The sequence below is a fragment of the Chelmon rostratus genome, chromosome 23, assembly GCF_017976325.1.
Source record: "Chelmon rostratus isolate fCheRos1 chromosome 23, fCheRos1.pri, whole genome shotgun sequence".
In the NCBI taxonomy this organism is placed as follows: Eukaryota; Metazoa; Chordata; class Actinopteri; order Chaetodontiformes; family Chaetodontidae; genus Chelmon; species Chelmon rostratus.
The window spans coordinates 17,122,871-17,145,521 of NC_055680.1; the positions used below are offsets into that span (position 1 = coordinate 17,122,871).

The 22,651-nt window shown below is 42.3% G+C and overlaps 1 protein-coding gene across 1 annotated transcript; it reads right to left on the minus strand.

The window, feature by feature from the left end:
* Positions 1–5,888: 5,888 nt before the first annotated feature.
* On the minus strand, positions 5,889–11,108 carry cnpy3 (canopy FGF signaling regulator 3). Its single transcript, XM_041965228.1, has 6 exons — positions 10,875–11,108; positions 9,968–10,094; positions 9,013–9,109; positions 8,013–8,135; positions 7,525–7,642; positions 5,889–7,420 (listed from the first exon to the last, which is right to left on the minus strand). Exons 1-6 carry the CDS (start codon positions 10,978–10,980, stop codon positions 7,119–7,121), a joined length of 873 nt encoding a protein of 290 aa, XP_041821162.1. The 5' UTR covers positions 10,981–11,108; the 3' UTR covers positions 5,889–7,118.
* Between the last annotated feature and the right edge of the window lie 11,543 nt (positions 11,109–22,651).

Below are 22,651 nucleotides of genomic sequence, written 5' to 3' on the forward strand. Positions count from 1 at the left end.
GTGTGTAGCCTATTTTCCGGGTTTTGACCTTCCCTGAACACACCGCTGTGAGGAGAACGAAGATGAATTGGAGCACTGAGGCTGTCCACTCAGAGACAGCAGAGAAGACTAACTGATGGATATTAAGTGTTTGTCTCATTTTCTCTTTCTATTTGCCTGTTTCTCTGCCTTCCTTGCGCCGTTTCATTTTTTCCGTCCATCTCTTTCTCTCCGTCTCCGGATCAGAGTAATGGAGTGTTTGAGGTCAATTCAAGGTTCGCTGTGAGGTTTTGGACAAACAGCAGTGCAGATTGGCTGTTGTTTAACCTGCGCGACACGGAAACACGCCACACCACCGCCAAACAAAAGAGGAAAATGGATTACAGTTAATGCAGAAGCAGAGAAAGATTTAATCTTGACCTCTGCAGCTCCAGACATGATGGTGTTTGGCTTTCCAGGTCATCAAGAGTTAGAAATCTCCTCTTTTCCTCCTCGTATCTTCTTCTTCCTCATTTTACTATCTCACTCTTATGTTTTCCTGATCTCTTGTGATTTCCATCATTTTTTTCCTTCATGGTCTTCTTGCTCTGTGTCACGTTCAGGTCAGATCAGAAGAAGCTGGGAAGCAGGATGACATTTTGTTGCTACAGCCTGAAGGTGTTGATGTGACTAACGTTGAAGTAGCTGGCTCATCAACATCCAAGATAATGGTTTGGACGGAGCTTTTCAGAGAATGGACTATTATTGTTGACTGGGCACCTGTCTTAAAGAAACTTAACTTCAATCATTGACAATTTCACAGGATGCAAAAATCTGATTTTTTTAAATCTACATATTTCTGCCGTATTTGGTGTTATTTAACATTTCTGGCACGAAACTGGACACACCAGCAGCCCCCTGCTGTCATTTAAAGAACACTTGTTTGCCTTGTACAACTCAAGAACTCTACAAACATTAGCAAGCTTGTCTATCACTTGGTGGGTTTTCATCCACCGGTTTTTAAGCACTTTTTTTTTCCCATTTGCACAGAAAAAAACTGACTGAAAATGCAGGAAATAAAATGATAAAATGCACATGGCCAAGAAAAGTTGGTCCATCATATGTGGAGACACAGTAGGTTTGCAGCAATTTATATTTGTGTATAATTTGCTAGTTACTAGTTCCATGAGACAATCATTTCAGAAGGTGTGTGAGACAGAAAGAAAGGTGAGTGTTTACACACACACACACACACGCACACACACGCACAGGTGGGATGGATAATACCAGATGAAGATTGAAATGGGAGAAGAATCAATATTTCCATTCAAACGTCTGTTTCATTTTCCCCAGATTAGAGAAGACTGTTTCACTCCCTGCTGTATTACCAACGTGTGTGTGTGTGTGTGTGTGTGTGTGTCTGACTTTCTTTAAAGGGACATATTTCAGACTAAAGACCGGTTAACTGAAGAGATATCTTGTCTAGGTTAGGGTCTGGGAAGAGGTGGTTATGGTTTGTCTCCAGGAAATGAATGTAACTCTGTGTAATGTACCACGGCACGGTTGCTACATAACGCGAAATTAGCGGGGAACCTAGAACAGACACACCACGCCCACCAGAGCCCGCCTAAAGTGATTTCATGTCAATTAAATCTAAGGTCTTAACACACCAAACACGACTCATTCAGCCCAGGAATCATTTATCTTGGCTGAAGTAACGGACAGTTGGGGCATGCCCTCTTCAGGAGAAGAAGATGCTGGTGTCGAAGAAGCCCTTGGCCTTTTGAACACAGTGCGGCTGTCTACTGCCATGCTTGATGAGGTGATTTGTCATGTCACCCATATTACCAGTTTTCCTGCAATAATTCTTCCACGGACATGTTACGGCCATATTTCAAACGTTTTGATGGCATCTCGGCACACTGAACTCCCAACTCCGTCAAATACGCCGAGCTCGACTACACCGCGCCACAGACTGTGTGGGCTGTAGCTGCTGCAGCAGTGGGCCAATCACACGTTTCATTATATCGAAGAACGCGTGCCGTGATTGGCTGAGAGCAAAATGGTACAAAATCATCTTTTTTTTTGTTGATCTGGATGCAGACAGGATTAAATGCAGGTAACGTTTGACTGGAGAAGTTTGATGCTACTTGGTACTGGGTTATTTTGGTTGATACCTCAAAGGTATGAAGTACTAATACCCTGCCGGGAATCCAGCATCCTCACAGGGGTGGAAAAAGATGAAGGTATGCGACATACGAGGCGTCTCTATAGGTAACATAAATGTGTGTCTGTGTGCGAATGCTTGTACACAGTTGGTACATTCCATTTCCACCGTCCACAGTGTCCAAATAAACTGTCAACCCTGGAATGGCTGATAAAGAGAGGATGTGTGTACATGTGTGTGCACGCGTGTGTGTGTTGTGTGTGTCACAATATTTGTCCTGTGTTATTGGAGCTCTGAGGCCACAGAGTCTTCTATAAACACCCAGCTGTGAATTATTCAATAAAAAAAAACACCTCACACATACTGTATTTGTGCTCATACACACACACACACAGACAAACAAGCAACATGCATACACACATATTCAGAAAAGGTACACATTTTAAAGACGGCCAGATGTTAATTCAACTCACACATACACACAAAGCGACACACAAATCTGTCAAGAGATAACTGGTATCTCAGTCCAACCGTGTCCACAAACACACACACACACACCGAAAAGTATATGAATTTGATTGTTGAAAGGAGAAAAAGACTGATGGATTGAATTCATTTCTCTCACACACACGCACACACACACACACACACACACACACACACACACACACACACACACACACACACACACACACAAACACACTCACACAAACACACACACACACTCACAGGCCATTTCATTTTGTCTCAGCTTAAGTGGATTTGGCTGTTGGTCAGTTCAGTGGAAGGTGAAACTAAAACATAGCTGTTACATTCAATGCTGGGGTGACACCTACAGGTTTACTGAGGTACTGCACTGAAATATGTAGTCTCAGATTGTCGAGGTGTGTGTGCTACATCACCATCACCATAATCATTGGGCATTAAAGATTTTGGTTTCTGTTCATTCATACAGACAAATTATTATTCAAAGAGAACAAATTACAGAAGAAAGGAGGGAAGAGAGAGGAAGAAGCAGCTAATTCAAGAGGAAGAGGAAGAGAGCAGCACCAATATACTGGCTCGGTCCACTAAGTGGCTCAAGTTAGAGAGTAAAGGTAAATGCCTACATCCATGGCAGTCAATAACCTCCAGGAGGGCGGCCCCAAGCATAGGACCCCAAAACCATTAAATCTAGCCCTGTTTAACAGCCTGACACAGGGGCCAAATAACAACAAACTCAAACACACAGGTGCAGAAAGATCAATACATCCAGTGCAGTCAGGATCACAGACACATCAGGACAAAATGTGTCACAGACACATCAGGACAAAATTCAACAACATCCATATCAAGTCTACCGGGGGGGTACTATCATTGTCAATTCATCTGATGATTAATTTTCATTTAATTTAAAAAAATATGTTAATGTTAAAAAAATATCTAAATAAGAGTCACACAATTCTCCCAGAGTCCAAAGTGTCATCTTCAGTTGCACTGTCTGTCTGCCTAACTGACCGAAACACAAAAATATTCAATTTACAACATAAAAACAGAGAAAAACAGCAAAGTGTCACATTTGAGAAGCCAGAACCAGAAAAATGTAAGTATTTCAGCTTGGTAAAGACTTTGAATCATCACAAAAGTTTAGAAATAATTTTCTGTTGATCAGTTATTAAACTAACACAGTTGTGGAACATAACCGAGTACACTTAGTCAAGTACTGTACTTAAGCACAATTTCAAGGTACTTGTACTTTACTTGGGTATTTCAATTGTATGCTACTTAATACTTCTACTCCACAACACCTTGGAAGCGAACAGTGTTCGTAGCAAAAGCTCATAACTTCAGATAGTTGGCAGATTCAGACTGTTTCAATATATAATCAACTACTAAATACTTTTGTTATATCTTAATAAGTTTATAAAGTTGCTTAAATTCGCCCACCTTTACCATTTGTCTGAAATGAGCCATTTTGATTAATGAGTCATTTTTAACTAACATTTCATTGGGCAACCCTGGCAGTAAATTGATAAATAAAATAGCTTGATTATTTGGTTCTTTAAGTATATTTGATGGTAATTCTTGTGCACTTTTACTTAATATTCAAAGTACAAGACAGCATCAGTTCAGTATCTTTAAATCTAAAGTGTAGTATTACATATTTCACTTATGTAAAAGTCTAAATATTTCTTCCACCTCTAACAATTCACTTCAGTCTAATGCCAATAAAGAAAGCCTGGCCCCAAAGCAGCGTTAACAGCTTACCTTTGATGACTTGTCTTCAGTACGTGTCACCTGTCCTGTCGCCAGGTTAGAGAAGAGCCCTCAGGACACCATCCATCTTCAGAAAACCAGTATGTTTATGTCACTGGGGCAGATGTCCAGTACTTCAGCAAGCGATGGAAAGTCCCTCTTTTGTGATCCGTTAATAAACCATCACAGTCGTACAAACACTGCATCGTTATGTTCTGTATCTTCGGTAATGGGTGGTGGCGGCGGCAGGTTGTTTTAGGGCTAATTGGCAGCCAAGTTAGCTAGCTAGCTAGCTAGTTAACCATTTCGGAACAAACCCGCAGCAGTTGGTGTCTTTGAGAATGAAGGCAGAACTTGAACTCGTCTTCTCCTCCTTGCAACAGAATTTTGTGACAAACTAAGTAAAAGTTTTGTTATGTAGCTAAACTTAAGTTCCACTAGTAGCAACTAAGTTAGCTTTGTGCTAACATGCCTCTCGGCGCCGGGCGATCACCGAACGACTCGTGGACTGCGGGCAGACTAAGTGCTGACCTTTCACCAAGCTCCGCCCCCTTAGTTACAGTTGCTATGCACGCCTAGCTTTTATTGGGATCGTATAATTATACAGTCAACAGTGGTGATTCACCACTAAAAAAATTCACAATTGATTATTTTAAAATATAATGAGATCTTTATTCTAGATATGAGTAGATAAAAGCAGTTTGGGCTTACTTTTTCCACTGCCAGTTTAAGATTTTATCAGCTGTACCTAGCTAGCTAGCATTAGTGAATGATTAGCTTGGCTTAGTATGAAGACTGGAAGCAGAGGAGAAACAGCTGGCCTGGCTCTGTCAAAACACAACACTAACCTCCAACAGCTGACTTGTATCTGGTTTTATTAATCCATAGACAAAGTAAAACGTAAAAATCACTATTTGTGGGGGGGGGGGGGGGTTGCATGCTGGAGCTATTTCTTAGTAAACAACAGCTGGGCGGAGGTTGTCAGGCATCTCCCTCTGCACCCGAAATCTGGGTAATTATAAACTTTATAATTATCCTCATTGATAGCTACAGCCCTTAGTGATGTCCATTCAGTCACACTTTCTGGGCTCTGTACAAAGCTGTAAAGTCAGGGTGTAAAATAACATAAGCTGCTACATTTCTATCATTAAAAGCTTCTTATTATAAGCTTGTTAAAAGTCTGTTCAAACTTTCGGCAAATATTATACACTCATTAAAATGAATAAAATGCCTTCCTCACTAGAACTGTTATTATGGCTAGAAATAAACTGTCCTGTGTAGACCTCTGCCTCCCTCTAGTGGTCAAAAGTGTACATGTCACCCACAGAGTTGGTGATGATTGCAGATACACCACTGGACCATTTCCTGTTGTTAATTGATAGTTTTGATAATGTGGATGTTGTGAGGCACTTTGAGTCTGTAGGAGAGATTTAAACTGTGAAATAAATGCGACTAAACTGTTGATTGTGACTAATTTCAAATGACACATTAAACCTGGAGTTGATCAGTCAAATGCGATACATTTAGAGTTTTCAAACCTGTGTTTATTGATCCACTGATGTGTCTGCTCATGGTTTCAAAAAGCAACTCGAATACAACACAGCCAGCATTTCACATCAGAATAAAAATCTGTAAAAACACACACACACAAAACTGCAAAAAACACACATACACACGCTAACCTTCATCGTAAGCTCAGGGGTCACCAAGCGCACACAAACACGCTCGCCTTAAATAGCAGCTTTTGTACAGCACAAACACAAACACACACACACACATTCACGAGGCAAAACAATGAATGAAAAATTATAATCATCAAATAATTAAAGAAACACTAAAAAGGTAGCTCCTGTTGTATTTACTCATTAAAGGGGAATTTTACTGAATCTGAGACTTCACAGAGGACACGAAGCAATGATCTGCTCCGCATCGCTCGCGACGGTTAAAATCCAGGACAGACACTTTACAATAAAAGGAAACGCTTTTCTCTGTTCGAGTCTCAACCTTCTCGGGCGACGCAATGTGAGCGTTTCCAGAAAATGAAACCAAAACAAATGATTAAAAAGTACCAGAAATGTGAAGAAACATACAAATTCACATTGTGAGGAGACGCAGTATGAAAGCTGCAGATCTGCATCGACATTCAACTGAAAGAGAGAAAATTCCCCTTACAGCCCTGGAGCTCTGTTCTCCAGAGTCGTCTAAATACTGCGATACTGACACAGGTTTGAACGGCATGTTGGCGTACGTACATCAACAGGCAGAGGAATCCAGTGTGGCTGTACATAATGACTTTTCAATTAACTGATGGACCATTTCATTGACTTCAAGGTGACGTCTTCAGATTGCTTTTGTTGTCAGACCAACACACCAAAACTCCACGATATTAAACTTACAATCATATAATCCAGTGAAGTACAGCTCATTATTTTTGTGTTCAGCACTACTGTTTTATAGTAATTAACGACAGAAACGTGAAGATAACACCTCGGTGTTGTAATGAACTGGAATGAACTCTTCAGCGAAGTTGTTCAGGGTTCTTGCGGGTTGTATCAAGACCATCAAATTAAAAAAAAAAAAACACGTTCCAGACCAGCAGACTCTGAAATGAAGACTTTAAAAACCAAATGTAACAGTTCAGGATCGGACTCGAGGCTTTGAACCTCGGTGATGACGAGCTGCAGATGTTTGAAGAAGCTGCTTTTACTAAGAGTTTACTGTACTTAGAGCTGATCCAGGTCCAGACAGAAACCAGGGCTCACAGCTCCGTCTTCTGCCCGGACAGAGGCACTTGTGGCTGGATCTCCTCATCTGACGACACCCCTCCATCCATCTTCTCCAGCGGAGCTTTGCCCTTTTTCTTCTTCTTCACCTTCTTCTCTTTCTTCTTCTTGGTCGCCTTCTCTCCCTCCGAGCCGCCGTCCTTTCCCTCCTCGCCCTCCTCGCTCTTTCCCTTTCCCTTCTTCCCTCCCTTCTTCTTTTTCTTCTTCTTCTTGTCCTCCGCAATGGCTGCCTGGTCTCCCTTCTTTGTCTCCTTTGACCAGGCCTCACTCAGGCAGGCTGCGCAGAGAAATAAAAGAGGTGATGATTAAAAACATAAAAACCAGAAAAAAGGGGGATAACGAGGAAAAGTGATGGAGGAGAGCTCTGTGTGTGTGTGTTACCTGTGTCCTGTCCTTTGAGAACATGTTTCTCACACAGATACGTGGTCAGGTCTTCCTCCTGGTTTCCTTTGTACCAGTCCTCAATCACGTCCTCATACTGCTCCACCATCACGTCACACTGACACACACACACACACACACACACACACACACACACACACACAGTGTCTATTCTATTATTCTGTAACCTTTTTTATGGACTCTTTTGGTCTTCCCATGTCTTTTACTGTTTACTGCATGTAACAGTTTAATTTCCCTGCCGTGAGATTAATAGTTTTTATCTTATCTTATCTTAAAAGCAAAGATTTGTGTTTGTAGGTTCTGATCTTTAAATCTTGTTTTGAAATATTTGTTTTGCTCAGTTCTTCTTTGTAATTGTGTGTTTGTGTGAAGTACTTATAAAAATGATGATTTATTAAATTGAATTTAATTTAATTTAAGATGAAAAAAGTGAGGACATAAAAAACTCCCAGGGATCTTTTGGTCACCTGCTTTTTAAGGTCGGCCACCTCTGCTGAAGTCTCGTTCCACAGCTCGAAGGGAATATCCATCACCACGTTCACTCCTTTATTCACCAGGCCATGAAGGGTGGAGAAGGTCTCCGACATGCCCTGCAGACACGGAGAGGCCGTTAAACAGGACGCCAACTTTAGCAAAGCTTCTACCATGAAGCATCTACAGGAAAAACAAATTGTTTCCAAAAAAAGCAAAAAACACAGCGTCCATCAAAATGATGCATAAAATAACAGACAAAAACTCGAAGTAAATGCATGACGACAGCTGTGAGAGGAGGGCTGGGTCAGTCTGCTGGCTCAGTCTGGTGTACGAGCTTAAACCGGTTTGAATTCATGTTAATCAGAGGCTGCGTTCCTGACCTGTTGACCAATCAGATCAATCAAATAACATTTTTACAGAGAGAGATTTGATTTGTAGATCACTTTTTAATATTTTCTCAGGTTGCACAAGACCGAAGTCTTTTGATTTTATTTATTATTCTGATGTTAAACTTCAGCAGGAGTAAAGTTAAGATGAACTGTGAGATTTGATTGTTGTGAGAAATAAGAGACATAAAAAACAACACTCTCATTCATGGGCTCTCATTATGTTCCACTCAGGGGCAGCTGAGTCACAAGTGACACCTAGTGGTCAAATCTGATAATTCCAGTTTGACTGTCGGCTTAACATCAAACCTGAACTTTTTTACATGATCCAAACATAAAAACTGCTTATTTTACATTTTGCGATCATGTTAGAAATAAGAGTCATCATGTTGGATTCAGTTTTATAAAACCAAGAATAAATTAAATCCATTTAAACTGAACAGTGACGACATCTTTTAAAATGACTCGATGTCAAACTGCAGCTACACAACATGCACACAAAATAACAGCAATAAAAGCGTGTGTGCGCGCACACGCACACACACACGCACACACACACACACACACACACACACACACACACACACACACACACAGACACACTGACCTTGGCAAAGCGGTTACTCCCGGTCCTCTCTTTGTGCAGACTGTATTCCAGCAGCCTCTGACACACATTTTCTATGACCTCGATGAATCTGAGGTCTCTGTGGGGGGGGGGGGGGGAAGAGAAGCGGAGACGTGTCAGGATATCTGCAGGCTTCACATTTTAAACTGCTGCTGCACCTTTTAGACTGAAACACATTTGGATATTTTCACCCATGTGATCTTTGTGTTAGCTATCCCATCCCTCTGCTCCTCAGAGCTTCAGCCGCTTCAGGGATCACGACAGTGTGGTCGGTGGATGTCGTTACTGCCAACCTTCTTTCATAATGTTTTTCAAGTGAAAGTGTGTCAGTTGAATGATTTGCATGTTAGAAGTAGCTGTCGCCACAGTGACGGCCAGAAAACTGAGATACAAGCCAGGTGCATACACACCTGTACAATAAAACCTGCAGGTCAATAAAACCTGTTTGTTTCCTGTATCGCAGCCACAGCGAAGTCTGTCTGCAATGAAACGTGACGCTTCATCACTTTTGGGAAGTGAGTAACTCTACTAAAAAAGCAGAATATCCGAGAAATGAATTTGAGACCGATTAAAAACAGGAACAGGAAATTTAAGAGAATGTAATGATTTTGTTGCTGCATTAGTCCTGAGTTTCAGGCTGAAAGACGACGTTTTATCACACATCCACCTGCACCATCGGTTCAGCAGCTTCACTGTTCTATAATAAGTTCCTCCACAGGAACTGAGACCTGACCAAGTTCCTGTCCCCTGCTGCCTCTGTGCCAGAGACAGAAAGATCCAGATCCAGACTCACTGCAGCAAACTGTTCCACAGACAGCAGGGGTGCAGGTTTAGTTCCTACTGCGACATGTGGATTACACGTCACACACACACACACACACACACACACACACACACACACACACACACACACACACACACACACACACACACTTACGAGTAGATGTATTTGGTTGGCTTCGCCCCCTTGTTGTCTATGAAGTGGTAGTTCATGCCGATGACTTCCTTGGTCTTCCCCGTCTCCTCGAACGCCATCTTCATCTCGATGGTGACAAACTTACACACTGCAGACGGAGGCAGATGTTACCAGCTGTTTTGGAGTTATTGCAGATGTGCCAGGAAATAAATCAATTACAGCACAGAAATGTCAAAAATGTACAATTTAGAAAATGAGGCACTGTCACAAAGCAATAAGAATGTATTTATGCGTGTTTAAGTATTCATATTAAAAAACAAATATCAGCTGATACATCATTATCTTAAAATCAGTCAAGGCCTAATTATCACTACTACTACATCTATACTGTAAATTACTGTCATTAGGTTTTTTCTTTTCATTTCTGTCCATCACACACATCCGATTTTTTAGATTTAATTAATCAAATTAACAATTTAATATTAAAAATTAAAAAATACAGCTTCACAAATGTTGTTGTTTGCTTTCTTTGTTGCCTATAACCTGAAATTTACTCATTTAGACTTGTTCTCTGCTTGTTCAACAACATTAGCCATGAATAAGACACAGTAATTCAAACATCATTCATTTTCAACAATTTCCAGAGCAAAATGAACATAAAATTAACTCAAAACAACAACTTATTACATGAAAACATTTGCTCTGGAGCTTTTGAGTGGAGGTTTTTGACATGAATGATTAGGCCGAATGTAAACAGTGGTTATTGTGGTTAACAGTGATACCCTAACAAACCTCAGGCCTTTTCTCAAACTGAGCCCCCACACAGTGAAACTACAGCGACATTTATCCATGGCTCATCCTGCTGCGGGCCTCTGGAGGTCCTCGGACCCTGTTTTCAGACCCAAACGCTGATAACAGCCACAGTTACCTTCACATTTGTTAGGAAGATGAACCCACTCATCGTCCCCTCCTTCCTTAGCTGCTCCGACCCACGAAATTACGAAGAAAATCGCAAAGTATCCCGCTAAAATCATATCGTCGGCTCTGTCTGACTCTCTATCTTCTTATAAACGTCGTTATGTACTTAAAAGGCGTGTAAAGGACCGTTAAATTTCGCTTTCCGCATCCTTCCCTGCTTCATCACAGAGCTGCGAAAGCTTGGAGTAATCACTTCCGCTTTGGCGCGGCGCACGCTGAGCTCCGAGCCAATCAGAGAGGTAGAAGTGGCAGCAGCTGGACCAATGACAGGCAGAGGAGTGCCAGAGAGATGAAAAATGGATAAGAGGTATCACTCTGCGCCTATTTAACGATACAACCAAACAGGGAGTTGATTTTCACTACAGACCTATCGTTACCTTATTAAATAATAATAATAACAATAATAATAATAATAATAATAATAATAATAATAATAGTAATAATAATAATAATAATAATAGTAATAATAATAATTAAAAGGATCCCCTCCCACCCCCACTCGCTCCCTCATGAAAAGTCATGAGGGAGCGAGTGGGGGTGGAAAAGTGACAGGATCGTGTAAATTAAATCTGTAATTTGGTGGCTATGTGACATTGACTGTGCCATGAATATTTTAATGTTTACATTTGAGTTCACCATCTTAAATTCTTTATGTACTTTTGTTAATGATGAGATATATTGTCGCAGCTCAATACTATAATTTTGTGATATTGTGGGGAGGGTCCAAAGATAACATTAACTCTGCTGTGGAAGGCCCTGATTGTTCATGAAAGTAAAACATTCTGTTTAGTTATTCGTCCATTAAGTTTTATTTTTCTCTGTTTTCCCTGAATACGATACAACAGGAAACCTAAAAGGCACATTTTCATCTGCAGTCCACAGACAGTCTGCAGTTTTTCCACAACCTGACCTACAGCAGACTAAAGGTGCCAAGGCCTTTCAGTAATGAGTGACTCCTCTCTTTGTAAAATATCTTTGGCTCCAGCTGTTTTGCAATTTTCAATATTATCCAACAGAGGGCGCCATGCACACACCTAAAGCACAGTGACTACTCATTGATTATGTAACATTGATTTCAAGAGAAACTCTCTCTCTCTCTGTCTCTCTCTCTCTCTCTCTCCCTCTCTCTCTCTCTCTCTCTCTCTCTGTGTGTGTGTGTGTGTGTGTGTGTGTGTGTGCTGCTGTGTCAGCATGACCAGCCATTCAGACGAGACACATACACTTACCAGAGTTGTGATATGTCAATGCTGGTTTGTTGTCTCCAGGCATTTGATTGGTTTGGGGACAGTGGACATAATTGTTTAGCCACTAGTCTTCATCAGCTGCACATGCAAATAGGTGTTTGTGTGTGTGTGTGTGTGTGTGTGTGTGTGTGTGTGTGTGTGAGAGAGAGAGAGAGAGAGTATTTGTATGTGGGGGGAAAAAGCCCCCTCCACATACAGTACATTGTATAAAACACAAAACGCTTGTTTCAATCAACAATGCCATGAATCATTAATGCTTCATAGATTAGTCACGCACTGCACACAGCAGTGAAACTCTCCAGTCGTTCCATCCCTGAGAAGAACACAACAGAATAAACAGTGATTACATGAAAAACAGATCAAGTGTCCAGTCACATGTTTAATCTTCTTTAATCTGTTGTGGCACACGGTCTATTAGAGTGCACGTACCATAACCATAGCAACAATGATACAAGTGCTTTCAGTGCACCTGAGTTCATCCATCGTCCTCATCTTCATCTAAAATAAGTTCTGATTTTCTTCATTTTTGTTCTTGTTTCGCTCAAATCGCTAAATGAAAATATTACAAATCCAATTTCAATCAGTTCAATTAGCTCCGCCTCTCTGCTGTTATCCAGCTACTTCTCTGGGATCTTTAACCCTAGACTCCCTCTCCGTCGCTGCAGCCTTCAACGCTTCATTTGTCAAGAATCCTGAGAGGAGATCTTTGATTGATCAACTCCACAAATAAATCTGATTGAAAGGGTCCATTTCAAAATCTTTTTATTAAATAAAGCATCAAGTGGTTCCTGATTGAATGCGACGTGTTAATACTAAACTCTGTAGAAGTAAACCAACCACAGAGGACCTCAGTATGTTCCCTGAGGAACTCCTTCACACATGTCCTCGATGCTCCTGCAGGAGTCTCACAGATTCTCCTCTGAAGAGCAGCGACACGTGTGTGTTTGTGCACATGCATCCTCTGATATGTTGTGATTGTGTGCGTTTGAATGTGTTTGACTGCATTTTGTGTGTGTGAGAGAGAAGGGGAAAAAAAGCAGCGAGATAAGAGTGTTTCTCAGCAGTTCAATAATAGTCCAGCTTCTCTGAGAGGTGCTTCAGTATACTGCTGCCTGCCAAAAGGACAGCCAGCTTCTCATTCCACAGCACACACACACGCACACACACACAGATCGCTGTGTGTCTCATAGCAGAACTTGACACTGAGTTGGTGGAGGGGAGGTTGATGTAGAGAAAGAGAAAGAGAGAGAGATGAAAGCCGGTTTTTATTCAGCAGTGCAGCCCACACAACGGGCGAGCGAGGGCTTTGTTAAAAAACTCTCATCTCTCTACATCTCTCCCTCGGCCGTGCTCTCCTTTTCAGCTGTTCCTTGAATAAAATAATAATAATAATGCATTCAGATTATATAGCAGGTTGTTGAAAAGCTCTCTCGACGCATACAGTATGAAAAGAGGCAGCTTTTAACGCTTTAAACCAGTACGCACTCAAACACAAACACTAAACTGAAGCGGTGAAACCGACGCGATCGCTAAAAGCATCGCAGACAACAGAGAGAGAATAGACGGACTGAGATTAAAGGCTTTGTGTTAGAACAAAAAGATGTTTTCATCGAGACCTGGCCGCAAGAATCTGTCTGCTCTTCTTCTCTGGTCATTGCTCGGCTTTCAAAAGGCCCTGAAACAAGTCTGCAGCGGCGTGGTCGTCTGGAATTTACCGCACATTATCTCACGTTCACACCTGTGAGGTGTGAACAGCCACGTTTCCGCCAAAATGTAGAGCAAATTTTTTGCAGCATTTCCAGAAAATTGGCAAAAGAAAATGCGAATGAGTGTGTGTTTCCATCCACTACTGTTATTGCTAGTCATATTAGGCCGTCTCCAGGTTTTGGTTGGGTTGAAACAGACCAGCAGATAATTGATTTCCCTCTCAGAATCTACAATCACGTTTTAAAAGAACGGGTTTTCAACGAAGGCAGGATTCTTATTTATAGCCGATGATTTTCTTGGCTTATATGGCGACTGACTAATTAACAGAGTTTCCTGTTAAAATGCTCTCCTGCTGACGTTATGATGAGTCCGGCTGACTCATTTTGAATCGAGACTCTTGTAAAAGGTTTTAAAGATTCACATGATTTCATGCTAAAGACTGGGCTAATAGATCATTGTGTGCTTCCATACTAAGATTGCCTAACCCGAACAATAAAAACCAGCCCTTGATGTGGCTGTCCACATAATTTTGGCCACGTAGTGCACCATTAATTATGCAAAATCAAAGAAAGAAGCTTGCATCAGGAAACTCACTGCACTTGACCTGATTTACATGGACGCAGCTTCAGAAAGCACATCCTCGTCGCTGCACTCGCTCCGTCAGAGGAGACAGACGTCTCAGAGTGAGTCCTCGTCTCTCAGCGGGTCTAAAAATAAGCTGCAGAGCACAAAGCAAGCCCTTCCCGTTAGAAGTGACTTTTGTCGGCGGTAATTTGAATTCGTAGCCGCTCTTCAAAGACTCGCAGCAGGTGTTCGGGTCCTGACACGTGGGAGCAGCTCAGCAGTTCACCTCCGCAGCTGAACGAGGGCTCGCCTCAGGAACCAAAAACAGCTGCACTCCTCCTCTCTGACGTGTTTGTGTCGGCTAACAGAACAGGATCGACCACCTGAACTCACCACGACTTCACACCAAGCTCTTCATCGTCCTCTGCAGCAGCATGAATTCTGATGTTTCTCACAGCGGCAAATAACTTCTGACGTAAAGTTCTGCAGAGTAACGAGACGCGTTCGTGTTCGTCCAGCACTGCCACGAAGGCCGTTTAATGAGGAATCAGTTTAAATGATAAAAAGCGCAGCAGCAGTTCAGTCAGGATGCAACAGGCTCGAAGAGCAGATGCAAGAACCGGAGTTCCTGTTGGAGAACATTTCTAAGGTTTGTAAAACGTCTGAGCAAAAGTTGCAGTTCACAGCCTCTTTTATAAAGATCAGCAGCCAATTAACCAAAATCAACGGCTGTCAAAGCTGTAAAATATCATGAAACCTGCTGAGACGTCAGCAGGCTGCAGTCACAGATCACATGACCTCCCTACGGCAGAGACAGGAAAGGACGGGAGTCAATGAACAGTCCGAGCACAGCCCCGTTTTCTAAGGATGCCTTTATTAAAGAGTCAACAACGTGCGCTAGCCGTCCGCTTCTAGAAAAATAACACAGTCATACATTCATCCATGTGGAAATCCAAAAAAAAAAACAAAAAAAAAAAACTAAGAAAAACAAGGACAGGTTTTCATTTTAAAGCTCATAATCCCTTTAGAAGGTGAGAGGGGAACCTGAATGATGTCATACATGTGTAATGTGTGTGTGTGTGTGTGTGTGTGATGAGTAGCCAAGCCAAAGTATCTCTTACATCAGATTTTTTGTGATAAATTACCATGATGCATGCTGGGATGTGATTATTGATCAACACTGATAACTGAAACATGACTCCACCAGAATGATTCCAGTATTTTAAATTTCACAAACGAAGGCACCCAGGAGGCGGCCTTATCAGAGCCTGAACCACCTCAACTGGAGCAGCGGCGGCTCCGCTCCGAGCCCCCAGCGGGAGTCCAAGCTCCTTAGCTTATCTCTAAAGGTGACGCCCTGCGGAGGAAACTCGCTCCGGCTGCTTGTATCCGCGATATCATCCTGGACTCGTGAGGGCTGATGGATCGACCGGTGAACACCTGCCTCACTGCTGACGACACGCCTGTCGACGAACTACAGGCGCGGGACAGCCCGCCACCCCCGAGTCCACGTCTGTGAAGCAGGTCTGAGGGCTAACGCTGCTGAGATACGCTTGGTTTCCAGACTTGACAGAATCGATGGAGTCGAGTTTGGATGAATGTTACTTGTGACCCCCCCCCCCAGAAGAAAACCCTGTTCTGTTGCACACGAGCTGGTTTGTGAAACCTTCACTGTGTGTCTTCAGTTCAGGTATGATAGTAGCACTTTAAAGCACCTCACACACAACATTTGTGCTGTGTGTGAGGTGCTTTATGTGTGTATCTGTGCACACACACACACACACACACACACACAAACACACACACACACACACACACACAGCCGCCTGCTGCAGCCGCCTCGAACAATTTACGGTCAAACCTGCAGCTGGTCAGTGGTTGTGTGTGTGTGTGTGTGTGTGTGTGTGTGTGTGTGTGTGAATAATGCATGAGATGAACCTTGTGTCTTTCCTTCCTCATGCCTATTGCAAACAAAGTGTGTACTCTGTGTGTGTGTGTGTGTGTAATCCCATCTGTCCCTTCAGAAGACGTATTGTCTTCAGTGATACGTTTCTCTTTTGCACACACACACACACACACTCACACACACACACGCACACACACTCACACACAGATCTTGCCTTCTTTCTTTTCCTTCCATTCAGCTCTCGATCCTCAGATATGATTACTGTGACATTAATCAATCCTCTAATATACACACACGGTGTCTTAATAGATACCTCAATCAACAGAATTTAATTATGGATTCTGACTGGATCAATAATCCCTGGACGACACACACACACACACACAAACACACAAATCCTGCAGCAGGTTAAAGAGGACCAGGCATTATCAATATTGATCCATCAGAGTGATTGACTATTAGTCCCATGTGTGTGTTTCTCTGCGTCTGTGCTGCCTAATAGCATGAGCACCCCCCGCCCCCGCTCAAAGACCTGCGTGCGTGTGTGTGTATGTTTGGTGTTAATAAAGCCTTAGCGACAGCACACACAAGGCTACTGCAGCATCAGTCAAACTGTCCTCTCCGTCCCGCAGCGGCCGGGAGCATCTGTCTCTTTAAAATCACTCTCAGCGAATGAAAGCGAAGAAAATAACATCCTGAGCTTTGGACGGTGGAAACTCTAAGACGTCATCAACAACCGGAACCAGAAGTAAACGTTAGCGAAGAGGCTAGCGGCTAAAAGCTAGCTTATTTAAATCACCAAGCAACAACAAAAAGGCAAACTAGGACAAAACATTGCAATCAGGTGATAACTAAACAAACTCTACAGCTTATGCAAAACACAACAGTGACACCTGGTGGTGAAACATCAACTACCATTTAAGGAAATATAATGGTAAACAATTATTGTGCAGATGACGTCGTAACATTATAACAAAGACATGATGATAGCTGACTCTAGCAAACTGTTAGCAATTAGTAGCTGTTAATTACAAAGCTGCCGACACTGTAAAGCTAGTTTCTAATGTCAAATTGAGTCAAGTTGCCAGCTTTGCTCGTCTATAATTTAGTGTAACGCGATGCTGATGTTAGTTTGTGTACTGTTACAGTGTAAAATTTAAGTTGAGATTTAAGTTTTTAGGTGGTGCAGCTCTTAAAACGTGAGTAGCATTTAAAATACGTCCTATGTTAGCATGAACAACTGGTGTAGCCCCCTGCAGGGCTTCTTTTCCCCTGATTGTCAGCTTCTGTTTTTGAGACACTGAGCTGGTCAATACTCTTCCGTCTGGGTCTCTGAGTTAATTTTCCGTTTTTTCAAAATAAAAGTCTCAGTTCGATGGAACAATAAAAACACTGTCGGTTTAATTTTGAGAGAAAGCGCCCTTTAAAATCTCAACCATCCCATAGCGTCATGCTGTCACAGCGACTGACGAAGCGTGACTGATTGCCAAACCCCGCGGCTCGGTGGCTGCGTGGCACTGTGCGGCCCTGATTATGGGGTGGTGACGCGCAGGCTGGTTGTCATGGTAACCAGGAGAATACAGGCCCTTTTTTTTCTGCTCTCTGGTTTATGTATGTGCAGTCTTGCTGAGGTGAACGGTATTAGATTAGAACAGCGGCACTGCGTTCCAGCAGGAGAAATGTGAGCTTTGTTTGTTTTAATGCAGCAGGACGCGTCACTTTTACTGTTAAACTGTGCTGTGTCGAGTCCACCTCACCACCTGGACTCTCCGTCCTGTCTTGGTTCACCTTCTCCGTCAGACACAATCAGTCTCCTGAAGCGGCACTTTGTTCCTTCTGTGGCTTCGACCTTTGCTGCCCGAACATTAGTGCTTTAATCGAGATCTATAATCCAAGGCTCGCTATTAAGAGAATTCCTTCACTTATAAATTGTCAGTGATGCTGATTACGTGTGATTTCTCATTAAGAACGAGTTTTCAGAAACCAGTGAACTCCCCAAACTGCACCTGGTCAATGTGAGACTGAGCTGACAGATCAAACTATTGATTTATTTAATACCTGAAGCAGCAGCAGATCATTTAAATGTGAATTCACATTTTCTAGTATCCCAGTGCATTAAAGCTGGCTTTAATTTTCTAGTTTTTGCGTAACAAGCTGAAAATGCTGTTGGGAGATGTTCGCCTTCGGGGCTTTCTGCCAGAAGGGTTGCTTTAGGAAGTCGGGTGATGTAGCATAAAGAGGACAAAGTACTTTCACCTAAGAAGGACAAGGTTTGAGTCCCATCGGAAAGCAAAACTTAATGTTATTAAGTGTTATTAAATGTTATTTTTTTACTTACTTTACTTACTATCGTAAATTTTTTAAAATTCTTTTTTCAGTCGTCAGACACAGTTTGGTTCGGGTTAGGTTAGTTTAGGTTTGGGTTAAAGTAGACCCAGTCAGAAAACTCTGAAGGCGAACACTGACACATAACCACATTCTAACATTGTTTTGGGTGAAGTTTAGCAGACAGTTGCCTGTTTAATATTTAATATAATTCAATAATTACTCTCCTTTGTGCTCAGTTTTGGTCTCAGAGAGAAACGTGTCGCTGTAGCTGCGAGTGCTAGTCGCTAACGTGTCCTGTCTGCTAACGGCAAACATGGTTGATGTGTGTGTGGACAAAACAAACAGCTAAAAGAGGCTAAAAAGGCTCCATCGAGCTGAGGAGGACCGCAGGTTTAAAAGCAAACGACTGTTTGATCCAAAGGTCAAAAAAAAAATCTCTATGATGTTAAATATTCTTCACTAAATGCTCAAAAACATTTAAAGTAAGAAAAAAACAGTAGATATTATTTATTAAGAGTTTAACTGTGAAAAGCTGCCCTGATTTAACTTCTTTAATATAAATAATATTGATGCACAACTTTAAAACTCTGATGTCCTGAAACTGTTCTTTTCTCTTAAATTCCTTTAAAATTGTAAATCCTGTCCAATAATTGTTTTCGAACTGAAACCAAATATCCATCTTGTATTTTTGTCATCCAATCATCTGCCCTCTGTGTGGTGGACCATGATGACGTGAAACAGTGTGAAATGAACACACGGTCAGGTAACAGGTGAGCCAGTCCTCGTGTTTCGCTGAGTAAAGCATCTTTGGTTCACAGCAGGTTTGTTTGGTTAGACACAAACAACAAGTAGTTTTTGTTTTGTTTCAGAGTTGGTCAGATTATTGATCATGGTCGCCGTCAGCGGTCGTATCGTTGAAGTTACCCGTTTGCTGGCTAACCCTGAGCTGCTCCCTGAGGGCTCCTCCAGGTGACTATTGGTCATTTTATGCTTTGAAAAACAATGCGCTGCCACATGGGTCTTTCTGTGCTGTTGGTGTGATGTAAAATGACATAAAACAGCTTTAAAATACAAAAGAGACACCCCCAGATGTCCCACATTGTCCCTTTTTGTGGTCAGTCTCAACAAATATCTATAAAACACTAAGAGGTCCTTGTTTTCAACACTCACTGCCTCATTGTTCTGGTCTTCACCACAATTAAAATCATAATTACACTTGTTTTCAGTGCTTACAGGGACGCTTATCGTCTCCTGTCCCACTCATTATTACCTAACCCAGTAAACAATGAATGCGACTCTGATTCGTCTGCATGTGTGTCAATCCATCAGTGGCTCATTGTGAAGGCTGCTGCCTGCCTGTGAATCACAGAGCCTGTCAGCATGCTAACAGCTAGCTGTCATGAAAACACTGCGTTCATTGTTGAAAGGTGCTTTCGTTGGTGTGTGTAATAACTGTCCCCCATCCTGATGTTAATGCCTGTGGTGCATGCACGAAGGTGTGGTTCACCTCAGGGTCCTGGTTTGGTCGCCCTGCCCCCCCACCGCTGCCAGCACCAGGATGCCCGGCGGCGCATGACTCCGCTGAGCAGAGCAGCTTTCAGGCTCTGGATGTGACACTACGACTACAGGATGTTGAGAGGGGCCGATCTGGTCTCCATGGTTACACCGTGACATTTTGGGATGTGGATTTATCGACGGGTTTTTATCGCCGTCGTTGCCAAGACAGCTGGCGGTGAGGTCACAGCGTCTGCCGGAGGGGTGAGTGTGTGTGTGTGTGTGTGTGCGGAAAGGTAAAGAGGGAAAAAATCTAAATGGGTAAAACAATCAAGAGAAAGGGAGAGGATGTAAAATGCTGATGTCATCTGGACTCTGGAGAGATCTCACAAAGGGCAAAACATTTGGCCAGAAGCTACTCATCACACTGGCTGATATTTCCAGTGTGTGTGTGTGTGTGTGTGTGTTGCAGGTAACAGTGTTTTTTTTTAATCAAACATGCACAATTTCTCTACTTCATCGGTGACAGTCGTATATTAAGCAGAGTAAAATTCGAACAGCCTCTGCTCATGCCAACCTTTTGAAGCCGCCGAGCTGAGCGACTCCAAGAAAAAAAAAAAAAAAAAAATCATGATGAAAGTCTGGTGAAATTTCCCTTTAAAACAGATTTCCCAGATAGAAAGGCAAACTCATCTATACTTTGTCCATCTGTTCCTCACGCTCTCTTATTCTCTCTCTCCCTTACCTCCCTTCCTTTCCTCCCATTACTCCTCCCTCCTTTGTCCACTCTTTCGCCACTTCATTTGCTTTCATCTCCTTCATTCTCCACGCAGAAAAGGTTCACGTCCGTTCCTCTTTCCCTGCCTCCCTCCTTCCCTTCCTCCTTCCCGCCCATTCACACATCCATCATCCTTCCTCCTCACAATAAATACTGTATCACCGTATATTTTTATTCATCAGGTTAAAGTGTACTTATTAAGGAAGAGCTGAACGAGAAGCCGGGATATCATAGGCAACTCAAGTAGAAGCAAAGACAAGTCTTTAGAAACCAGAATAGTCCTCATTACTATTATTAGAAGTCTCTTATTATTATTATCGTTATTATTATTACTAGTATAACTGTTATTAGGATAAAATAAAGTTCCTTGGCCCTTGTTGATGCAGAGAGAGAGGGTGCAGGCTATCAACAGCGGAGCAATGGTTCCATCCCGTTCCCTTTCATCCCGGTGATTCGGTCGCAGTTAAATCCATCAAATTCCACAGTTAAAGGGGAGGTTATTCCACTTGTCCCGTTAAATTTTTGCATTTTTAGTCACATCTCATTTGGAAGTGGGATTCAGTCCTTTCCATCTGGCTGAAGGTCAAATGAATTTAAGGACAGTTCCATTTAAATTCCAGCGGTTCGATTCCATTTTTTAATCCGTTTCTGATTTGAAGTTTGGTTAAAGGGAAAGAGAACATCACGCGTTGAAAACCAAACAGCGCCTTTTAACGATTTTTCCCTTCTGAAGAGTCACTTTGGCTACTTGTAATTCCGTGATAGTCATACGTGTTTGAATCTCCGAGAGGAAAGAAGAAAAAATTGTACTCTCCTTTAAAAAAGAAAAATGGCAGACGTGTGCAAAGACAGGTTGGCCATGAAAAGATGCCTGTTGACTTGACCTGACTGTGAATATAGCATACGGAGAGATGCATTAGAACAAAAATCCTCCAAAACTCAATAACGTTTTCCCCATAGACCTTGATTAAAAAGGCGATAGGATAGGCGCTGAACTTTTGAACTATGAAGGTTCTAATACTAGAGACTAGAAAAGCTGTTTCTATGTGTGTGATATTATTGCCACGTCTAGCCTACAGTGGGAAAGGCTCAGGGATGAGCATATGCACTGGACCTCACAATGTGGAAGCTAATTTTAATTGTTTCAAAGTCCAGTTTTTACAACAAAATGCAGCCATGCAATCTACGGACGTCACGACCCTCATAGTATCGGTGAAACTAGAGACAGTCTTGCACTGAGTGACTTGAAAACTGCCCTTACGTTACATCGCTAACTATTTAGCTAACTCACAGGTGTTACTTTGGTGGCTCCATCACTTTTTAGCTAGTTAGCTCATTCCAAGCAGATTAGCTTGGTAGCTTGCTCGCTAGGTGCCAAGCTTGCGAGTTAAGAGTGGATTCATGGGAACTCTTGGTGAATTCCCTGAGTAATCCCAGACAACCAGATCATGTCAAACTGTCTTGATGAACATCTGCCATTTCAGGACCCCCTCTGTCCTCGTAAGGGGTCGCCAGAACCATCAGTGAACCTGCTCCGTTCTTTGAAAATGTTGCCTTCTGGAATTCGGGAATCCATCCTGCTGAGTTCCAGAACAGATTCCGCTGGATTCCCGTCCCTCCACCTCTCTCTCTCTGTCTCTCTCCCTCTGAATGTGTTCAGCCATTTGCAAACAAACAAAGAAAAACAGTTTGGTTGTCTGTCCCTC